General features: G+C 38.4%; 1 protein-coding gene and 1 pseudogene across 1 annotated transcript in view; both read left to right on the forward strand.

Annotated features, from left to right (window-relative positions):
* Window positions 1–19,976, forward strand: part of gnai2b (guanine nucleotide binding protein (G protein), alpha inhibiting activity polypeptide 2b) — a 47,888-nt gene that overhangs the window by 25,959 nt on the left and 1,953 nt on the right. Inside the window, exons 2-8 of the mRNA XM_078248699.1 lie at window positions 6,003–6,045; window positions 8,082–8,223; window positions 11,332–11,492; window positions 15,134–15,262; window positions 17,908–18,037; window positions 18,885–19,038; window positions 19,176–19,368. Coding sequence (XP_078104825.1) covers window positions 6,003–6,045; window positions 8,082–8,223; window positions 11,332–11,492; window positions 15,134–15,262; window positions 17,908–18,037; window positions 18,885–19,038; window positions 19,176–19,366 — 950 coding nt within the window. The 3' untranslated portion in view covers window positions 19,367–19,368. The remainder of the gene's footprint in view (window positions 1–6,002; window positions 6,046–8,081; window positions 8,224–11,331; window positions 11,493–15,133; window positions 15,263–17,907; window positions 18,038–18,884; window positions 19,039–19,175; window positions 19,369–19,976) is intronic.
* Window positions 13,797–14,574, forward strand: LOC144517317 (uncharacterized; annotated as a pseudogene).

Here is a 19,976-nt window from a genome sequence, read left to right on the forward strand (position 1 = left end):
TCAGCATGTTAGCATTGTCACTGTGAGCAAGTTAGCATGCTGCTTCTAGCATGATTCTTAGTCTTGTTTTTTTCTTCAGAGTCAGAATGATGCAGCTTACAAATAAGAATTTAGGTCCACAGAGCGAGCTGAGTGTGTTTTGCCTGCAGCCGGAGCAGGACCTCACTCACTTGTCCAGTAATTAAATGTGTCAGGACAAGTTTAGTTTTTTTCTGTGAGACCGCTTTTTTAATTGCCCTTTTCTGGTTAGTTCCCTCAAGGCATGGGCATACATTTCATCTAACACTTGGTGTTGGTATTTTATTCACTTTTAAAGAGTAATTTCTCTAATACAGATGATGCTGAACTGAGAACTAAGCCTCCTAGCAAGCAAGCTAGCTAACTAGCTGGCCGGCTAGCTATGATGTACTTTCTTTATTTCTGTATTGTTAAATTTTTACAAAGAGATACATTTTAGGATCACAAGCCTGAAATTAATCACCTAACATTGTAAATGAATAACCTGTAAAAATAATGCACTCATTTTGGTTTTAATGCCATAATTAGAAAAGGTTCTTGGGAAGTATTAACTGGGTCATTATTAGTGGCGAGGTGTGAAAGGAGATGTCTGCACTAGGGATGAGTTATAGAGTTTTCTATAAAACAGTCTGCCATCCTGACACTTGCTCATATTTGCATTTGCTTGCAGTAAAGCAAACCACTAATCCGCTTAAAGTGAAGTGATGCAGAAAGCAAGAACAAAACAAGTGATTGCCCGCTGCTCCTCACTAAATGCTTTGAACTTCATTGTCACTCAATGCAACACTCCTCCGTTACCAATCTCGCTTTTCATTTTGCTCCTAGTTGCTGGACTCTGTATTTATGTGCAAACTGGCAGATAACCTGTTATGAATAATCATGAATGTACCAGGCACTCGTGTTAGTTCTCATCCCACCACTTTTTCTCTTGACCAGTGCCCTCCATGCTCAGTCCGCTCACACGCTCACAGTTTCTCCGCATCGTCATCCTCCCCCTCCATCTCCTGCTCATTTGTCACTCTTGTCCACCTTTACTGTCAATGCCTCCTATCTGTCCGTTTGTTTAACTGCCATTTGATGAAAGTGCGTTTTCTTCTCAAGCTTTCCTCTATATTGTCCTCTATGTCATTATATTTAAAATTGTGATTAATTACTTTCAGGGTTATTAGTTTTTGATGGATATATGGTGCTTTGTCCCTGCTCAGTATCTCCACACCTTACAGGGTTAAGGTGGTACTGTGTCAGCTTTACCAAAGGGAATCTGTGCCCTTTGAGCTACACCAGAGCAGTTTTTATCTCCTCCCTATTGTATTCAGCTATTCTCAGCAAGTTCATAATGTGACTTATGTGGCCCTTAAGCTCATAAGTAAAGCATATGGATCAAATACAGGCCACAGGAGGTCTGGTGTCACTGATGCTTTTTACTACATTTCTTTCAAACCAACTTCCAGCCATTTAAATGATAATAAAAAGAATAAACATAAAGTGGAAATTTCAAAATAAAGTTGCATCTTTAAGAAGATATGTAACTGCGGCCCTTTGCTTCGTGTCTCTTCCCCCTTTTCTGTCTATCTGCACTATCTAATAAATAAAAGAGATATATTAATCGATGGTATTGAATCAATGATCATTGAATCGATATATTCAGCCAGATAAATGTATTGTTACATCCCTAGTTGACAGGTGATTGACCTGTGAGATTCTGTGTGGACCGTTGTGTGTTTTCCACAATCAGGATATCTCATCAGTCCATGAATGGAGGCTTTGTGTCATCAGCAGTGGGTAACTGAGACCCTGGCCAAATTGTGGATGTGAGTGGACCTGTGAGAGTATTGGATGCGTTTTAGAGAGATGGTTCTCTTTTCTGTAGCCTGAGCACTTGTGATCCTCATTCGTCATGCTACAAATAATGTTGTTATTAATGCTGTGTGTTCTGGTGCCCACTGAAAACCAACTCAGAAACAAGTATGAATAGTTAGGATTGAAGAAACAGAAAGAGGTGGCATCATCTTCTCATTGCCAGAAAGGGATTCTGAGTCTGTTGCAATGACACAAAGAAAAGAGCTTGTCCCCCCTGCCAGCACAGCACACAGACAACTCTTTGTGATACTAATTGGTGTTCATTGCTGCTTCAACACTGTTGGTTAGATACATCTGTTCACTTAGAATATTCAGTAGATTTATTCATAATAGCTATACTGAATGTTTTTAGCATTACTGTTTGATCTTCTCTGCTGGGTAGATTACTGTTCACTGATTACTCATGTCAATATTTGAGCTCCGTGTGAGACAGTTTGAGTAATTTTTTGGCACATAAAACTATTATATCCTGTAATATCCTGTGCAGCGGCTTTTTGTTCCCTTGTGATTAAGCGTTGTTTTGACGATAAATGTCAGTACCTGAATTAGCAATGTTTGGTGGTGTCCCATCGGATAAATTAATGTCCTGCCTGTTTGTTATCATGAATAATTTGATAAGTTACACTGTTTACCGAGTTTAAGGTAAGAGGTTTTTGCCCTCTCAGAGCAATATGAAACAGATTTCGGATGTGTTCAGAGGACAACAGGTGCATCATTGTCCGATAATCACTCTTATTTACAGAGTCCTGTAGTTTCTCTATATACACCCAAAAATATTTTTGGATTTATGGCTCAGCTCTTATCACACTTTGTATAGTTTTGTCCAGTAAGTAGCTAATAAAGTTCTGCAGTACTGAATATTTAATGTTCATATTACTGGCTTGCTGACAACACATTACCTCATTAAATTTGCATTATTGTTGATTATAGTTTTCAGCCACACAGTGTTGGTCGGTCCACCACTTTGGTCCAGACTGAAATATCTAAACAAGTATCTGATGGATTGCCATTAAAATGTGGTACAGACATTCGTGTTCAATTCTCACAACTTTGGAGATCCCTTAATTTTTCATCTAGCGCCATTTATGACTACACATTTTTAAAACCAACGACATCTCCATCAGCCTCAGCTATACCTTGTGTGCTTATAGATGTTAGTATGCCAATATGCTAAACTACTGTAAGATGGTGATCATGGTGAACATTATACCTACTAAACATCAGCACTGTCATTATGAGCATGTTAGCAAACTAATGTCAGCATTAGCTCAAAGCACCATTAGTGCACGGATACAGTATCATAGAGCTGCTAGTCTTCTTGTAGACTCTTAGTCCTGTTCTGCTATAACATGTCCCACCCAGTACATATCTTGGCCACAAGGTATCCTAACCCTTTTCAAAAATGTTTATATTATGTGTTTGCTAGAAGTAAGAAGAAATCTTTATTTGTCACACACACAATCATACAATGTGCAGTGAAATTTGTTTTCTGCATTTAACCCATCCAAACTAATTAGGAGCAGTGGGTAGCACCTAGGGACACCTCCAGTTGTTGCTACAGTACCTAGTCAACGTACAGTGGCAGGAGTTAGCATGCATGTCTTTATGGTGGGAGAAAACCAGAGCACCTGGAGAGACCCACTCAAACACGGGGAGAACATGCACCGTGCCGTGTTATATGTTATAGACATATTGGCTGATATATTTTTATCTAAACTCCCAAATATCAGTATGTGCCTAAAAAAACAGCTAAGCTCTATATATATTTTTTTGTTTTTCATGTTAACACAGAGAAAGAGAGCTAATTAAAACAGTAATCATGCTTTATCATCAATTCTGCAATGAAGATGAATAAAAATAGTATGTTTGTATAGCACAGTTTATTGCCCTCTGGCTGCTGCGACAAGATGACCTGATACTGTAAAATCAAAAGTCAATTCAAAGGTTTTCCAAAGAAGCAGCACAATAACACTGGCCGTTTCTCCTTAAACACCTTGAGCATAAAAAATGAGGGTGCCTCCTTTTTTTGTTTTGCTGCTGCTCAAGTGTTCACCTCCCCTTTGGAGCTTGAAATATTAATGGATGAGTTTTATTCTGGAGTCAGGAAGGTGACCTCCATCTGTGTGTGCAGAGAATCCACTTTCCACTACACACTTTACAGGACTTTTTTTCTTATAAATCTGAGCCTGTTTTCATATTATTTGTTCATATTTATCCCATAAAAGGACACTTGTTGTTACAGATGGAACTAGATTGCAGTCTAAAAGAAGATACTTTACCAGCTGTGATAAAGGTTTGTGTTCCTAGAGATAGAAGGGTGAATGAATAGAAGCACCAGCCTAGTTACATAATTTAATCTTGATTATCTTTAAATGGGATTAAAACCTTTCTGCATCAGGATTCACTCAGGTATAAATTGTGAATAAAAAAGGATCAAAGAGAGAAGGTGAAAATGACCCTGAAACGTTTACCAGAAATAATAAATATCCATATATTAGTAGTTATTTGTTATTTGTATTCAATTAAATATTTGTTTTGTGTGTGTTGGGTTGCTCTACTTCTTGTCACAGAGACACAAATCACCTGGAAATCCAGCTACCTCTCTGCCTTCATTCATATGACAGTGAATGCAGCCCCAGACATTGCTTTTACACCCCTGCCTTTCCCCTGCGTTCCTCCCTCTCACTCAGAAAAGTGTTGGATGTGTGTGAATATGATGAGTGTTGACAGCACTGATGGTCCCACTTGCTCCGTCAGCCTTGGGCTGGCCTAATGTTTGTTGGCAGGGCTGGGTCAGGTGGTGTGACGGGACAGTGCATGGTGGCATGGTCCGGACAGCACAAGGGACATGCCAAAAGACTCAGACTCATTCATTTCAATAAGATATCAATGGTTTACACTATTATTTGCAAAGAACCAAAAACTATTTTTATGCATGATGACTTCTCTACTGTCTGACACAGAAAACAAATGACTTGGTTGTCTCAGTTCTAATCCTCTTAAGGTTTTCATTCTTACAGTAATCTATCTTTAATTCTTTATTTTTAAGCCACAGAACTAGGACTTTTCTTACCCTTTAGGTGTCTTCCATCCATACTACTGATTTCAGCTCATGACTGTAAATATTTTCCACCACCATTTTTCAAAATTGTATCAATTCCTAGATTATTTTAAACTGATTGTTCATTTCAGGTTTCTGTTGATTGCAGTTCATGTCCTGACACTATAAAAAGTAAAGGTGCCCTGTGGTGTGTTTACATTCTGTGTAACCCACCAAAATAGGTTGACTAAACAAGGTCGACCAATGCATTTCCTTCCACATAATAAAATTGTTTGCTTTTTAAATTTAAAGCTTGTATTGTGTACAACCATGTTTGCTAGCTTGCAGTCTTCCTTGCATTTGTGGTGTTAACGCCACAAACTGTGAAATCAGCGGAATAGTGTCAAAACACAAGCAAGCAAAATGGGGACGAACTCGTAAAAACACTGATCATAGCTCTAGCAGTGGACAAAAACTGCACAAAGTACCTTTACATTTCAGAGATTAGATAACAGAGATGATAACTCTGACAAAGCTATATAGGTTGTGAATAGTTCACAGTGATTGATTTCCTACCTCAAGTGTCTGCAAGTTGATATTCAGAGCTCACTGATGTGAATAGAAACCAGTTTCTGCCTGGAGGGAAAAAAAACATTATATACATCTATGGTATGCTTTGGAAAATATATGAAATGTGTACTTACTAGATTTAAACATGCAAAGCCACCTTTTAAAAGATATTTCTTTCATCATGTACTTAGCATAAGTTGAGACAAGTATTCCTACCATGAAGCATTAAACCTTAAAAAAAATTAAACCACCCCTACACCCTTCTTCTATCACAGTGAAACAACATTGAAATGAATAGTTTTTTTTTTTTAATGCATGTCTGTACATCATGTTGTCAGAAATGGAAACATAAATAAACCAGACAACCCACAGGTCAAAATGTGATGTTAGTGGTTGGACATCACTAGGTCACTCATGTTTTCAAAGCAGAGATGGCATATCCAAAGTTCAACCCTATTCCACTTACAAAGACAACAGGCGCTTGAATAACTCTAATCTTTTAATGTTCCAACAGGCGCTGGGGAATCTGGGAAGAGCACCATTGTAAAGCAGATGAAGTAAGTTACAAAAGCAATCTTTGTCTTTTTCTTTCTATTTGTCTTTTTCACTTTCACCCAAAGATGTATTCTCCACCTTGAAATAAGTGTTTCAACTATGAAATAATGGTGTCTTGGTACAATTGTAATAATACTTGTTTCACGAAAGAAGAACAAATATTATGACAATTTGTGTTTCTGTTGTTCCCTTTTGCTTGGACCGTAAGAAAATGTTTCAGCTGCAGATAAACTTTTAAATCCTGATGTGTGTTTGACAAGCTGGCTAATAAGAGTAAACTTTACCACGCTTCCACCTGATGAGTCTCTTCTCACTGTTAAATTTGCCATACCTTACTGAGGTTATCTTCTGCGTTTGTCTCAGACACTCAGGCACTGAACATATATATATATATATATATATATATATATATATATATATATATATATATATATATATATATATATATATATATATATATATATATATATATAGTGTGTGTGTACAACCCATAAGGCAATTCCAAAAGAACATTCAAAACGAACTAGCAAGCAAGCAACAGCGGTGCAAAATGGTACTAAAACAGTCCATAAAAATTCCCCAACAACGACAACCTAAAAAACGAAATAAAATAAAAAGGAAAGTAAATAGTCGGTTAATCTATACAGGTACTTACTACCTTACTGTAGAAAGTTAATAGATGTGCATTAGTCTGACAACATGGTTTAAAATGCACTCTGTCATTTGGTAACTATTCCAACTGATGTCTTCGTGGTGGCTAAGAAGGGTTACCATTGAGTTACACTTATCTAGAGGGCCTATATGTATGTAAATTATTAAAGTTGAGCTATTTTCAACAGTGCATCAGTCAAGTCTTGAATGTGTGGAGCACTGCTGTCTCTCCATTTGCAAAAAAGCAAAAAGCTACAGATATCAACTTATTATCTTGTTGATTAGGCGATCTGACAGAACCCCTATTATATAGAGTACGGCCGGTCGGGCTGAATACAAACTTTTGTCACAGCACAAATGTTTTGATCTACATAACATATGTAGATATTTTGTTTATAACTTCTTTATAGATATGTTTTGTTTTTATTTGAGAAATATCTCTTCCTAGTAAACATTTATCTCAATAGGAGGCTATGGGTGTTTTTTTGCCTTGATTCCTAAAGCAGTAACTGCACTCAGTTGGAGAAAACTCCACCAAGGTATTCGTTTTAGTGTACCCTGTGTAAACATGACATTAAAGGAGAGGAAGTTAGGAAAACTGTTTTCGTAAAGCAGCTTAAAAACTAGGCAACTCTTTGTTTGCTAAATTGCTGCTGTACGTTATCATTTGCATCAACACACTGTTAAAAGCAGTAGGCAGGTTGACCTCAGAATTAATGTGGGGTCATCTCAGTATGCTCTCTCTCACTTCCCTCTGCAGCCTGATGAAGTCTGGATGATTGCATCTGATAGGATGCACAGACACTTAGTTCCCTCGCTCTCAGGTTCTAAGTAATAATATTGCATACAGCATCCAGTTGATGCAGTATCCTGAGTTTACCTCTTGTAAACTAAGGATACTGCATCAACTGGATGCTGCAGAGTTGAGGCAGTTTCACTGGATCATCGTACACAGCATTCTGACATGATAACTGTAACGCAGAGTGTACAGTATATGCTTCTTGGTAGACAAAGTAGCAATTGTACGCAGACAGAAAAAAACTGCTTTTCAACTTCAAAATATTTCGCCTTTCGACACCCAATTACTGTTCATGTATTACTTAATTTATAACCGAATGTGTTTTTCATGTTCAACTTAATAATTGATGTATTGATGCTGAAATATACTCACTGATAATCAGTTATTAATCAGTTATTAGTGCTGTGAAACCCTAATTTGAATATGGCAAAAATGGCTACCCACTTATAATAATAATAATAATAATAATAATAATAATAATAATTTCCATTTTAAAGCTGCAATAATCAATGATTTTGCTTTAACAAATCTGCAAACCTATCCTTTAATGTACACTTTAATAAACGTTGCATATGTTTTAATTCTTAGGATCATCCATGAAGATGGCTACTCAGAAGATGAGTGCAAGCAGTACCGAGCAGTGGTTTATAGTAATACCATCCAGTCTATTATGGCCATTGTTAAAGCCATGGCCAGTCTCAAGATAGACTACAGCAACCCCAGCAGAGTGGTAAGACACACAAGCACACAAATGCTTAAAAACACTTTGTATTCTTTGTGAGAGCAGAAGGCTGACCAGCCTAAAGAAAATCATCATTGTGTGAGAATGAAGAATTCAGTTGCCTTACTAACTGTGGACAGATCAGGATCTCCATCAGGCCACAACAAAACAAAGCCTGTTTTATTAACAGCTTCTTGCAGTTGTATACCTGGTGTAGTCCTTAAGACTTATGCTTGCCCAGAACTGAAATCACAAGAATGTGTCTTTGTTTCTACAACATACTGTGTCCCTTTCATTTTTATCTGTCTCAAAATAATAATGGAAGACAAACTGTTGTGTCCACTGTCCATTATCTCTAAAACAAACATTTTACTCCTTCACTTATCCATATTCCATTATAACCTGGTGGACAAGGATTATTTCAAGGCTGTGATGCCTCTGGGAAAACAGGTCTGCTTCATAAATCACGCCTCCTCTTAGCAATTCCTGTTCAGTCAACACCGGTAAGCTGTGCAATGTCAAATGTTGGAAAGTGATTTTCAACATTCATCTTACAGCATCCCTTTTCAGCTGTAGAATTGCTGTAACTAGAAACTAGAACACAGTGTAATGCTTCTTGGCTCCATCCTTGTAACCTGCAGGAAATTGGTCCTTGTCTTACAAACTTCACCTCCTTCAACTTTGATCTGCTTGCTTCTTAAAGTAATAGTCAAAGAAAGAATTGGCTGCAAGTGTGGTTAATGCCAGCAGCTGCAGTGGCACTGAGAGCTGTTTTGGGGATTCGATTTATTCAAAAGTTGGCAATGGCTACTACCTGTAAAAAGAAGAATTTAGTTTTTTAATAACTGATTCATCATTTTGTGTCTAGTTTGCATGTCTGTCTCTCTTTTTTTGTCTGGACTAACAATTACCTTCAATTGACTGTTCACTAAATCCCCTGAAAAGCAACTGTCCAATCATAGCTTAGCAACTCTACAGTAACTAGGCAAGTCAGGTCATGCTTTGGATTTTACTACAAATTACTACGAATATTGAGCGTTAAATCTACCATTATTTATCATTAGTATTGCAAACTGTGTTGCCTTATGAGAATGGAAAGCTTGACAGGCAACAGTAACTAATGGGGTCAGGGCTCAGCAAGCGGTCAATTTGCATCAGTTTAAAACATTTACTGGTTTCAGTTTCTCTGATGTGAGGGTTTTAAGCTTTTCTTTTACTTCTTAATAGAATAGCTATATCGTTGTTGTATGTTTATATAATTAAACAGTACATTTAAAGGAACTTTGGTTTGAACCTTGGATGTCATTTGTGATTATTTGTGACATTTTATAGATATAAGGGTTAATCAATTAATCAAAACAATTTCATTAATCAACAATGGAAATAATAATTAACACACATTCACAGAACCTCATCAGCACATTCAATGAACCCTTATACAGAAACTCATACAGTAGATACAGACAGACACCCTGTACACACAGACACACACACCACCATCACCAACATCAACAAGTTGCTGCTTCAGGCAGAGGTCCAGTCTACTGCACCCTGTGAACTTATCAGCCTGTGAACAAGTTGTCAGTGAGGTCTAATAGTGGCTGAAGGAGTGCGTGTCAGCGTTGTTTTGCTGTGATGCCAGCGTATATGTGCCGTAACGAAAGATGTAATAAAAGGATTGAGGACCCTGCTGTGGTCATTAGAGCCCGATGAATGGACTTTTCTTTTTTCCTCTGACAGATCTGCAAAATGGCTATATATTAGTCAGTTAGTTTGTTGATATGCAGAATGCATATCCGCAAAAGAAATCTGTAAACTGAACTATTATTTTCCTCACAATAAAGAATAGTAAGTGGTGGTTGATGTTCACCAAGAATGAGGTAAAAGTCAATCGGCTGAAGGAAATCCATTAAAAATATAAAAACATGGCTACCCACAAAAGGAACGTAGATGTATTCACTGCCTGACAGGGAAGCAGGTTGAGACAGATGAATTTCTCCTCAAATGTGACAAACACACCCACACAGTAGAAATTGTGAAATGTAGTCTTCATTGTTAATCATTCCTTTATTTTAATGAAGACTGCATACATATTGCTATTCATGTGGATTTGCTTTTTTATCATCCTGTTTGTGATGTATGTGAATGTTGTGTCTGATGTCTTAAGCTACTGGGACCTTGAATTTCCCCTTGGGGATCAATAAAGTATCTATCTATCTATCTATCAACCTACCTACCTACCTACCTACCTAACTACCTACAGCAGGCATGTTATAGCAGCCCTGCATGCTGTTACCTTGAGTCACACCAACTTATCTTAAATGTGCTCAGCCAATATTGGCTGGCATCATCTTAGGTGTCAGTGATATCCTCATCACATTATATTGCTACAATCATAACCTTTGCTTCCTTGGCACTAGTTCGGAGACACTGCCCTCCTTTATTTAGCATTATATATCCAAAGACAAATAGCTGAGAAGATTTTTCACTGTCAGTTGACCATTCTTGAGGGGTTGTATTTGCTTTGTCATTTTTCACTCTGTCTAACAGCTTTGCTCTAATGTAGATTACTGTTCACTCATTTTATGTTTACTGTTTTATGTTTTTATAGTTTAAGGATTTTCTTTTAGTTCACTTGATGTTTTAATAGTGCCCATGTTGCCATATCAAAAGTTACTATTATTGTGTCCTTAAAGGAGAGGTTTAAATTTGTTTTTAGTCTGCCTGGTAGAAGTAGAAGAGTTATTGGTCACTGTAGCTGTTTCTCCTGTCTATAGTGGCTGCAAAAAGATCCCTTCTTATAGAAGTGTCACTACAAAAATCCATTTAAAATTAGTGCCAAAGCTAATATGATGTCTTATGTTAGAAAAATGAAGTGGATTTCATCCAAAGTTTCCCCTTCAGTGTACATATTGGTATGTAAGTGTTGCATTAAGATAGACTTACAGAAACGTTGACCCATCCTTTTAATTATGCATTATTATTGTTTAAATCCATACACAAATCTATACAGTGGATAAAGATGGCGGATAAAGATGATGTAACAGTTTCCATGTGTTTTGGCAGTGATGCTCTCATTGCCGCTATCCTGTCCTGTGTCCTTATCGCCTACTGCAGGATGATGCCCAACAGCTCTTCGCCCTGTCTGCAGCTGCTGAAGAACAGGGCATCTTTCCTGATGATCTGTCCAACGTGATGAGGCGTTTGTGGGGTGACAGAGGCATACAGAGTTGCTTTGCACGGTCGCGAGAGTACCAACTCAACGATTCTGCAGCATAGTGAGTGTGAATTTGTATGTACATTTTAAACTGGGATGCCACTTAGGAATAAAATACATGTTTATGCTTTTTTCTAAAATAACTCTCTATCTTCCAGCCTTGTGCCGGCTTGCTTAAATCTATGATTTTTAATACACTACTCAGTTTTATAACATTCAGGCTGTCATTATCAACGTTGACGCGACATATCCTCGTCTACTTGTACATCAATCATCAAGCAATCTGCTCCTGCATACACCGACTCTATGTTTCACCACTATAAATGTAAATGTGGCTACCTGTCAAATATGCTCTTTTTTCATCCTGCATACCTGTTTGATATTTATATTAGAAAATAGTTTTGCAGCTGAAACACTGCACTTAAATATTATTTTAAAAAGATTATAAAACAGCTGAAGAAAGTGACAGTGAGAAAGGTTTTGGTGTTTTTTATATTTTATTAATTTTATGTTGATGTAATATAAAGGGTGTTTTATATTCCTGCCATTAGGGATGTTGTTGTCTTGGTGTTATGATGGATCCAATGGTGCAGTCCTTTCAGCCTCTCTCATATGTGCTGCAGTGAAAAACCTTACCGTCTTTAACTTCTCTAGGGAGCTATCAAGACTGGAAAGATAGTCCAATAACTTCCATTTAGTGAGTATTGCGACCTCTCTGGGTTTGATTATTAAAAATTGTAACCTAATAAGCAGATAACAGCATAGTTTTTCTTGAGTGATGAAAAACAATTTAGTTGGCACCCCAACTAAATCACTGTGTATCACACCTTTTAGTTTATTTAGAAGAAGTTGATTCATTTTGTGGCAGTACTATATATATATATATATATATATATATATATATATATATATATATATATGTATATGTATGTATGTGTGTGTGTGTGTGTATATATATATACACATATATATATATATATATATGTATATATATATATATATGTATGTATATATATGTATGTATGTGTGTGTGTATATGTGTATATATATATATATATATATATGTATATATGTATATGTGTGTGTATTTGTTTTATCAATGGCTGCTCTGATGAGACAGAAAACCATTTTTGTTTAATCATTTATTATGTTTTTAGGGTTTGTCGGCTCATTAATTAGTATAATTATGTGGACGTGAAATGCATAAATATTGAGATATTTACAAGTGAAATGGTGAATATATATCTCTTTCTGCCTGTGAAGCGAAGGTTGGCTGGGCCACTAAAGCTCCCAGCTGGCCTTGGATGATGTAATGCTTGTGTAAGTGGAGCGGGTTGTGTTAAGCATGGTGAAGACGGATAGAGGGAGAGTGAGAAAGGAAGACAAGAGTTGTTAATGGAGAAATAAAAGAGAGGGAAATTGAAATAAATGCAGCCAACTTAATAGACGACCTAGAATAGAGGAGACAACCTACTGCCCTTTTGTGTGTGTGTGTGTGTGTGTGTGTGTGTGTGTGAGAGACAAGCCACGGTGAATTTTAACTGAGGCCACAGGGAAATAATAATGCGAATGGACTGCATGCAAGACAACAGTCATGTTTACATCCCCAGAGCCAGCCAGCATACAATATCGGTCTGCAGTAAGGTACATTTATCATACATTAATTCACAATTCAGCTAGCATTGCCGGTGGGTAGAGTAACGACAACCAAAAATTTTGGAACAGAGGCCATGGCTCTCACGCTGGACAGGACGTCAACAGGACAGAAAAAACCTAGCTTCCGGTTAGAAGTGAATGGTCTGATGTAACAAATGGAGATGCCGAATGGCCACGGGAGCATTGGGGAACATCAGCACAAACATTTCTTCCTCAAACTCAACCTGCAGTTCCATAACCGGTCTGTTGGTCAGTGAGCTTTACTAATGAAAAGCTACGAGCGCTAGCAGTAGCAACTTACAATGGGCAGGGCTCTAATAGTTTAAATATACTGCCTAATTACGAACGGTGCATTAGAAATGTTGCAGCGAGTAGACCATGTGTGGGTGTAACAGTTAACGTGTGAGGCCTATAAGGTAACTTATAGGCCTCACACCATTTGTGTGTGTGTGTGTGTGTATGTGTGTGTGTGTGTGTGTGTGTGCGTGCGTAGCCTGGTTGTGTTTTTTATATATATATATATATATAAACTCAGCAAAAAAAGAAACGTCCCTTTTTCAGGACACTGTATTGTAAAGATAATTCAGTAAAAATCCAAATAACTTTACAGATCTTTATTGTAAAATATGTAGACAATGTTTTCCATGCTTGTCCAATGAATCATAAACAATCACTAAACATGCACCTGTGGAACGGCCGTTAACACACTAACAGCGCACAGATGGTAGGGAATTAAGGTCACAGTTTAAAAAACTCAGAACACTAAAGAGACCTTTCTACTGACGCTGAAAAACGCCACAGAAAGATGCCCATGGTCCCTGCTCATCTGCGTGAATGTGCCTTAGGTATGGTGCAAAGAGGCATGAGGACTGCAGATGTGGCGAGGGCAATAAAGACAGCACTACAGGGAGACAGGAAGGACAGCTGATCGTCCTCGCACAGGCAGACCATGTGTAACAACACCTGCACAGGATCGGTACATCTGAATATCACACCTGCGCGACAGGTACAGGATGGCAACAACAAACTGTCAGAGTCACACCAGGAGTGCACAACCCCTCCATCAGTGCCCAGACATTTTCCGCAATAGTCTGAGAGATGCTGGACTGAGGGCTTGTAGGCCAGTTGTAAGGCAGGTCCTTACTAGACATCACCGGCAACAACGTCGCCTATGGACACAAAGCCACCTTTGCTGGACCAGACAGGACTGGCAAAAAGTGCTCTTCACTGATGAGTCACAGTTTTGTCTCACCAGCGGCGATGGTCGGACTCGCGTCAATCGTCGAAGGAATGAGCGTTACACCGAGGCCTGTACTCTGGAGCGGGATCGATTTGGAGGTGGAGGTCTGTAATGGTCTGGGGCGGTGTGTCACAGGATCATCGCACTGAGCTTGTTGTCATTGTAGCCAATCTCAATGCTGTACGTTACAGGGATGACATCCTCCTCCCTCATGTGGTACCCTTCCTGCAGGCTCATCCTGACTTGACCCTCCAGCATGATAATGCCACCAGCCATACCGCTCATTCTGTGCGCGATTTCCTGCAAGACATGAATGTTAGTGTTCTGCCATGGCCAGCAAAGAGCCCAGATTTCAATCCCATTGAGCACGTCTGGGACCTGTTGGATCGGAGGGTGAGGGCAAGAACCATGTCCCCCAGAAATGTCCAGGAACTTGCAGGTGCCTTTGTGGAAGAGTGGGGTAACATCTCACAGCAAGAACTGGCAGACCTGGTGCAGTCTATGAGGAGGAGATGCACTGCAGTACTTAATGCAGCTGGTGGCCACACCAGATACTGACTGTAACTTTTCATTTTGACCATCCTTTGTTCAGGGACACATTTTTCCATTTCTGTTAGTCACATGTCTGTGAAAATTTGTTCAGTTTATTTCTTAGTAGTTGAATCTTTTTATGTTCATAGAAAGTTTTACGCATGTTAAATTGGCTGAAAATAAAAGCAGTTGAAAGTGAGAGGACGTTTCTTTTGTCTCTCTCTCTCTCTCTCTCTCTCTCTCTCTCTCTCTCTCTCTCTCTCTCTCTCTCTCAGTTACCTGAATGACCTGGAGAGGATAGCTAAAGCAGATTACATTCCCACCCAGCAAGATGTGCTGCGGACTCGGGTCAAGACCACTGGCATTGTGGAGACTCACTTCACCTTCAAGGAACTGCACTTCAAGTAAGGCCATATAGCACTGACTTAAAATACACTACCATCTACACTCTCACCCTGTCTCCCCCAAAACAAGCACGTAATCTGAGCGGTAATATGACCCCCAAGTGTTCACTCATCTCTGATGCTTGAGTGTTATTTGGTGATACATAAAAGACTGCCAGTTGTTAGATTGTTAGAGTTTTATTAGCCACATAAGAGCACATGAAACATGACCGATACTGAATAAAATATAAATGTCCTGTTCTATTTTGGGAAAGCAGCAAGGCAGAAACCTAGCTTGGATATTAAAGTAAATGCCGGTATGTTTTCTTTTATGCCTCCGCACGGGCAACATCAGTGGCAAGAGGCTTTATGTATTCGGGTTGTCCGTCTGTCCATCCTATTCTCATGAAAGTGATATCTCAGCACCCCCTGGAGGGAATTTCTTCAAATTTATACTACTGAATTGGTGACACTAATCTTGGGTGTCCACCTTGAAACTGTGGTGATTGTTTAGATCTTCTGTGCTGCCGGGTTGAAGATTCGTGGGAATCATCCACGTTTCGCCAAAGAATACACTTACTGTAATACCTTTTATTAAATTTCTTCAAAGTCTTCAGTACATATATTATATGAGTCTGAACAGATAACAATGTAGTGCAACTTGACTGGTTGGCAGAGGCATACAACTGCAAGGCAGTAATTCTAGTTTACATCAGTTTAAGCAGTGACATCACTGTACCAGCCTTGTCCACACCTGCTCTAAACAAATTAGTAGACTTTATTTTGGTCTCAACATTAAGAGCATCAAAGACTGACCCTGCTGGCTTGAAATGCACAACTCAGCTATAGAAGCCAAATTATACCACCAATTAAAAGCTTAATTATCACATATGCACTGAGAGCTGAGTAAATAAATTAGATCCTTCTCACCATGCTCTAACTCAATAAGCCTTATGTAGTGCTAACATTTAAATGTATCCTCCATGGTACAGTGCTGTAGGTCTTACATAAAATATGCTCTGACCCACCCTGAGCACTCATGTGTGGGATAGTAATGGATGTATAGATATATCTCTTAATAGAGGATGTGCAAGAGATACAGTAAGTGTTTTAACGTTTTTTTCAACCGGACCAATACTGAAGCAGATACAAGTAAGGGATAATAGCGAGTGAGTCATTATTGCAAATGAAGCTCCCACTTATTACACTGCTACTTACTAAGAAAATCAATAATTTGACACAAAATATGGATTTCACCTTTGTGTTGTCCTTCTGAGTCAAAATTGAAAATTAGGTTGTTTTTTTTTACACTTTCGTCACTTATTTTGCCGCTTGTCATTAAAACATTTTTGTCTCTTCGACATTTTTTTAAAAACTTTTTGTAGCATTCGGCGCTTTCCCCTCCGTTCCCACCGGTATACACTAACAGCAACTTATTACTACTATTTCTACACTAATCTTTGGAATTTATGGTCAATAAACCTCATGTAGCCTATATGAAATTATATTTAACTTTTTAGTTAAAAAAGCAGAAAATATGAATTATTTTGACTAATATTTAAGCTCAGAGGATGCTGATGGATAATCACAGACTGTCAAAGTTAAGTCAGAATGATGCTATAAAATTAAATAAAACACCCAAAGTTAAAGTAGTGAACTGATCCTTAAGTTGACTTGTGAAGAGCGTTTCATGGAACCATCCATGTTACTTTTGGGCAATTTGGTTGAAAGAAACCTAAATGTTCTGATATAGAAACTTTGAAAACAGGTCAAATTTGACCCAAAGACAAAATGCGGGTTAAAATGATCCTCCAGAGTCTATGATCAAAACTGCGTCTGTAGCATAGAATACCGTAATGTACCAATCAAAATCGAGTATTCAATAAAGTTGTGTAATAAGTATAGTGTAGGTGAATATACAAAATTTGTCATATAAAATTGCAAAGTTGTTTTGTAAAACAACTAAACAGATCTGGATGATAAAAAAAAAGCAGCCACATGGCTCTGGTGTGACCTGTTTCCTGATAAACTCTGATATTTACCTTCTGTCACAGCCTCAATATTTGACCTGAATAATACATGGAGGAAATCAATAAGAAGAAAGTCACGTTTTCATAATTCTGTCCTGTTTGCCATAACAAGTACGGAAAGGAAATACTTGTAGATACAGAGAAGTGTCATTTCTTTAACAATGGCTTAATTTAGATTTGTCAAGGCGTCTGCTAACCTAAACGCCTCATATTTGCTCTTTGTATCATCAAAATATAGTAGCTGTAGATATGGTGGGCTGTCATCGCTTCAGCTGTCGTAGGGTTTTGCTCACATTTCTAACGTTCTTCGATCACAGTGCTCAGCCTCCCAATCAGCCAGTGCTTTGCTGTGAATATAGAGGCATGTCTGCTCGCATTGACGCCTGCAGTCTTTTATCTGACAGACATCTCTCCACCTCCACACCTCTTTTGTTCCCAAAGCAGCCTCATGAAAACTTAATGTACATCCAGGGATGGAATGTCACGCTAACTTTCTATTTCCCTCCTTCTTTGCCATCATCCTTCCTGACTGTCCTCTTCAATACCCCATTCTCTATCAGCTTTACCTTACTGTCTTTCATTTTGACCTCCTTCCTCCACATACAATGTATCTCCTTTGCTTCATTCCCTTTCCAGAATGTTTGATGTGGGAGGCCAACGCTCAGAGAGAAAGAAGTGGATCCACTGTTTCGAAGGAGTCACAGCCATTATTTTTTGTGTTGCACTGAGTGCTTATGACCTGGTGCTGGCTGAGGATGAGGAGATGGTAGGGAAAAATCCACCTTCTGGCGTGTGTGTCATTATCTGCATGGATAATATAATTTTATTAGCTTGATAAATCTGCTAGTTTAGATTGTAAGGCATTACGAGGATATTAAAATCACCCATCTCTCCTTTTATTATAGCTTAATAATAATGAGCTCCAGGTAGTAACATTGGATCAATGGACTTTAATGATCCATTCACAGTTAAACCAATAGAGTGTAATTATGTAGTTCAAGTGACTTGAACCATTTGACCCCAATTTCTTGAATTTAAAGCAAGTACCCAGAAGAGATTTGGCCAAAAGATGCTCTAAAGCAGGGATCTTCAACAGTGGGTCCGGGACCCCTAGGGAGTCCTCAGAGTCAATGCAGGGGGGCCTCCAAATTATTGTTAAAATGTCCTCAAATGAATCCAACATCTTATTAGCAAATATAAATCCCTACTGATGATAGGCTTACCTATAGGTAAGGTAGTCACTAGCCACCCACAGATACATTTAAAATCATGCCAATTATTACAATTATTAAGCTATTTTATAGCTTAGTATTCTATGCAAAACAATTATGTATAAAGGCTCTAGGCCGCCCTACACGTAATTGTAGGCCCAGTTTATTATGCAACTTAATTTTATACGATATATGTAGTAAGGGGTCCCTGCTCCGTCTGTCTATCAGCTAAGGGGTCGTTGGCTTAAAAACTGTTGAAAACCCCTCTCTAAAGAACCTCCTCTACACTGGTTATTCCACACATTTCAAATATTGGACAACATTGTCCCCTGGTGGCAGCTCTGATGTGTTGTTGTGCTTCAATGGAGGCTGTAAGCTATGACCAATTTTGCTTCTCTTTAGAATCGAATGCATGAGAGCATGAAGCTGTTTGACTCCATCTGCAACAACAAGTGGTTCACTGAGACCTCCATCATCCTCTTCCTGAACAAGAAGGATCTCTTTGAGGAGAAGATTACTTGCAGCCCTCTTACCATCTGCTACCCAGAATACACAGGTACCGCTTTCATAGTTGCACAGCTTCAGTGCAACCACAGACAGGTTGCTGTTGCTGCAGTGGGCAACATAAGAAAATGTCATCTGTCATATTAACAACAAATCACTTCCTCATCTTTCCAAACTGATGCTTTCCAGGAGCAAACAAGTTCGATGAAGCTGCCAGTTACATTCAGACTAAGTTTGAGGACCTGAACAAGAAAAAGGACACGAAGGAGATCTACACTCACTTCACCTGTGCCACTGACACCAAGAACGTGCAGTTTGTCTTTGACGCCGTCACTGACGTCATTATTAAGAACAACCTGAAAGACTGTGGTCTTTTCTAAAGGTATGATAGAGGGATGATGAAATATGAAATGTTATCAAACAGCTTTAGGTAAAATAGGTGGCCTAGAGCTGAGACGATTTGTCAGTTGATCACTTAGTCGATCAACAGAAAATGAATTGGCAACAATTTGATAATTGATTCGTTGTTTAAGTAATTTTTTACAAAAATGCTAAAACCCCTTTGGCTCTAGCTTCTCGAATGTGAATATTTGTAACAGTAAACTGAATATCTTTGTGTTTTGAAATGTGGTTGGATAGGAAACAATCAAGACTAAATGAATAATCGATTCATCAAGAAAGTAATCGCCAGATTAATCAATAAAAAATGGTTAGCTGCAGCCCTAATTTATTCACATTCTAAAAGTGAGAAAAGTTTAACTCCTAGCAGCTCTTAAACTGTGATGATTAGTTAGTTTTTACTAACATGCATCAACTGTTATTCAGCTTGTTTATTGAACTTGTAAAACTGGCACAAATAAGACACTGTGTGGAGTGACTTACTGTAGAGCACTTGTTAAGATCAGGAACAAACGAGCTGATTGGGGTCGTCCTGGTTACACTTTTTAGCGTGACCTGCTTTTACAAATTACAAAACATAAATCCAAGTCC

The sequence above is a fragment of the Sander vitreus genome, chromosome 4, assembly GCF_031162955.1.
Source record: "Sander vitreus isolate 19-12246 chromosome 4, sanVit1, whole genome shotgun sequence".
Lineage (NCBI taxonomy): Eukaryota > Metazoa > Chordata > Actinopteri > Perciformes > Percidae > Sander > Sander vitreus.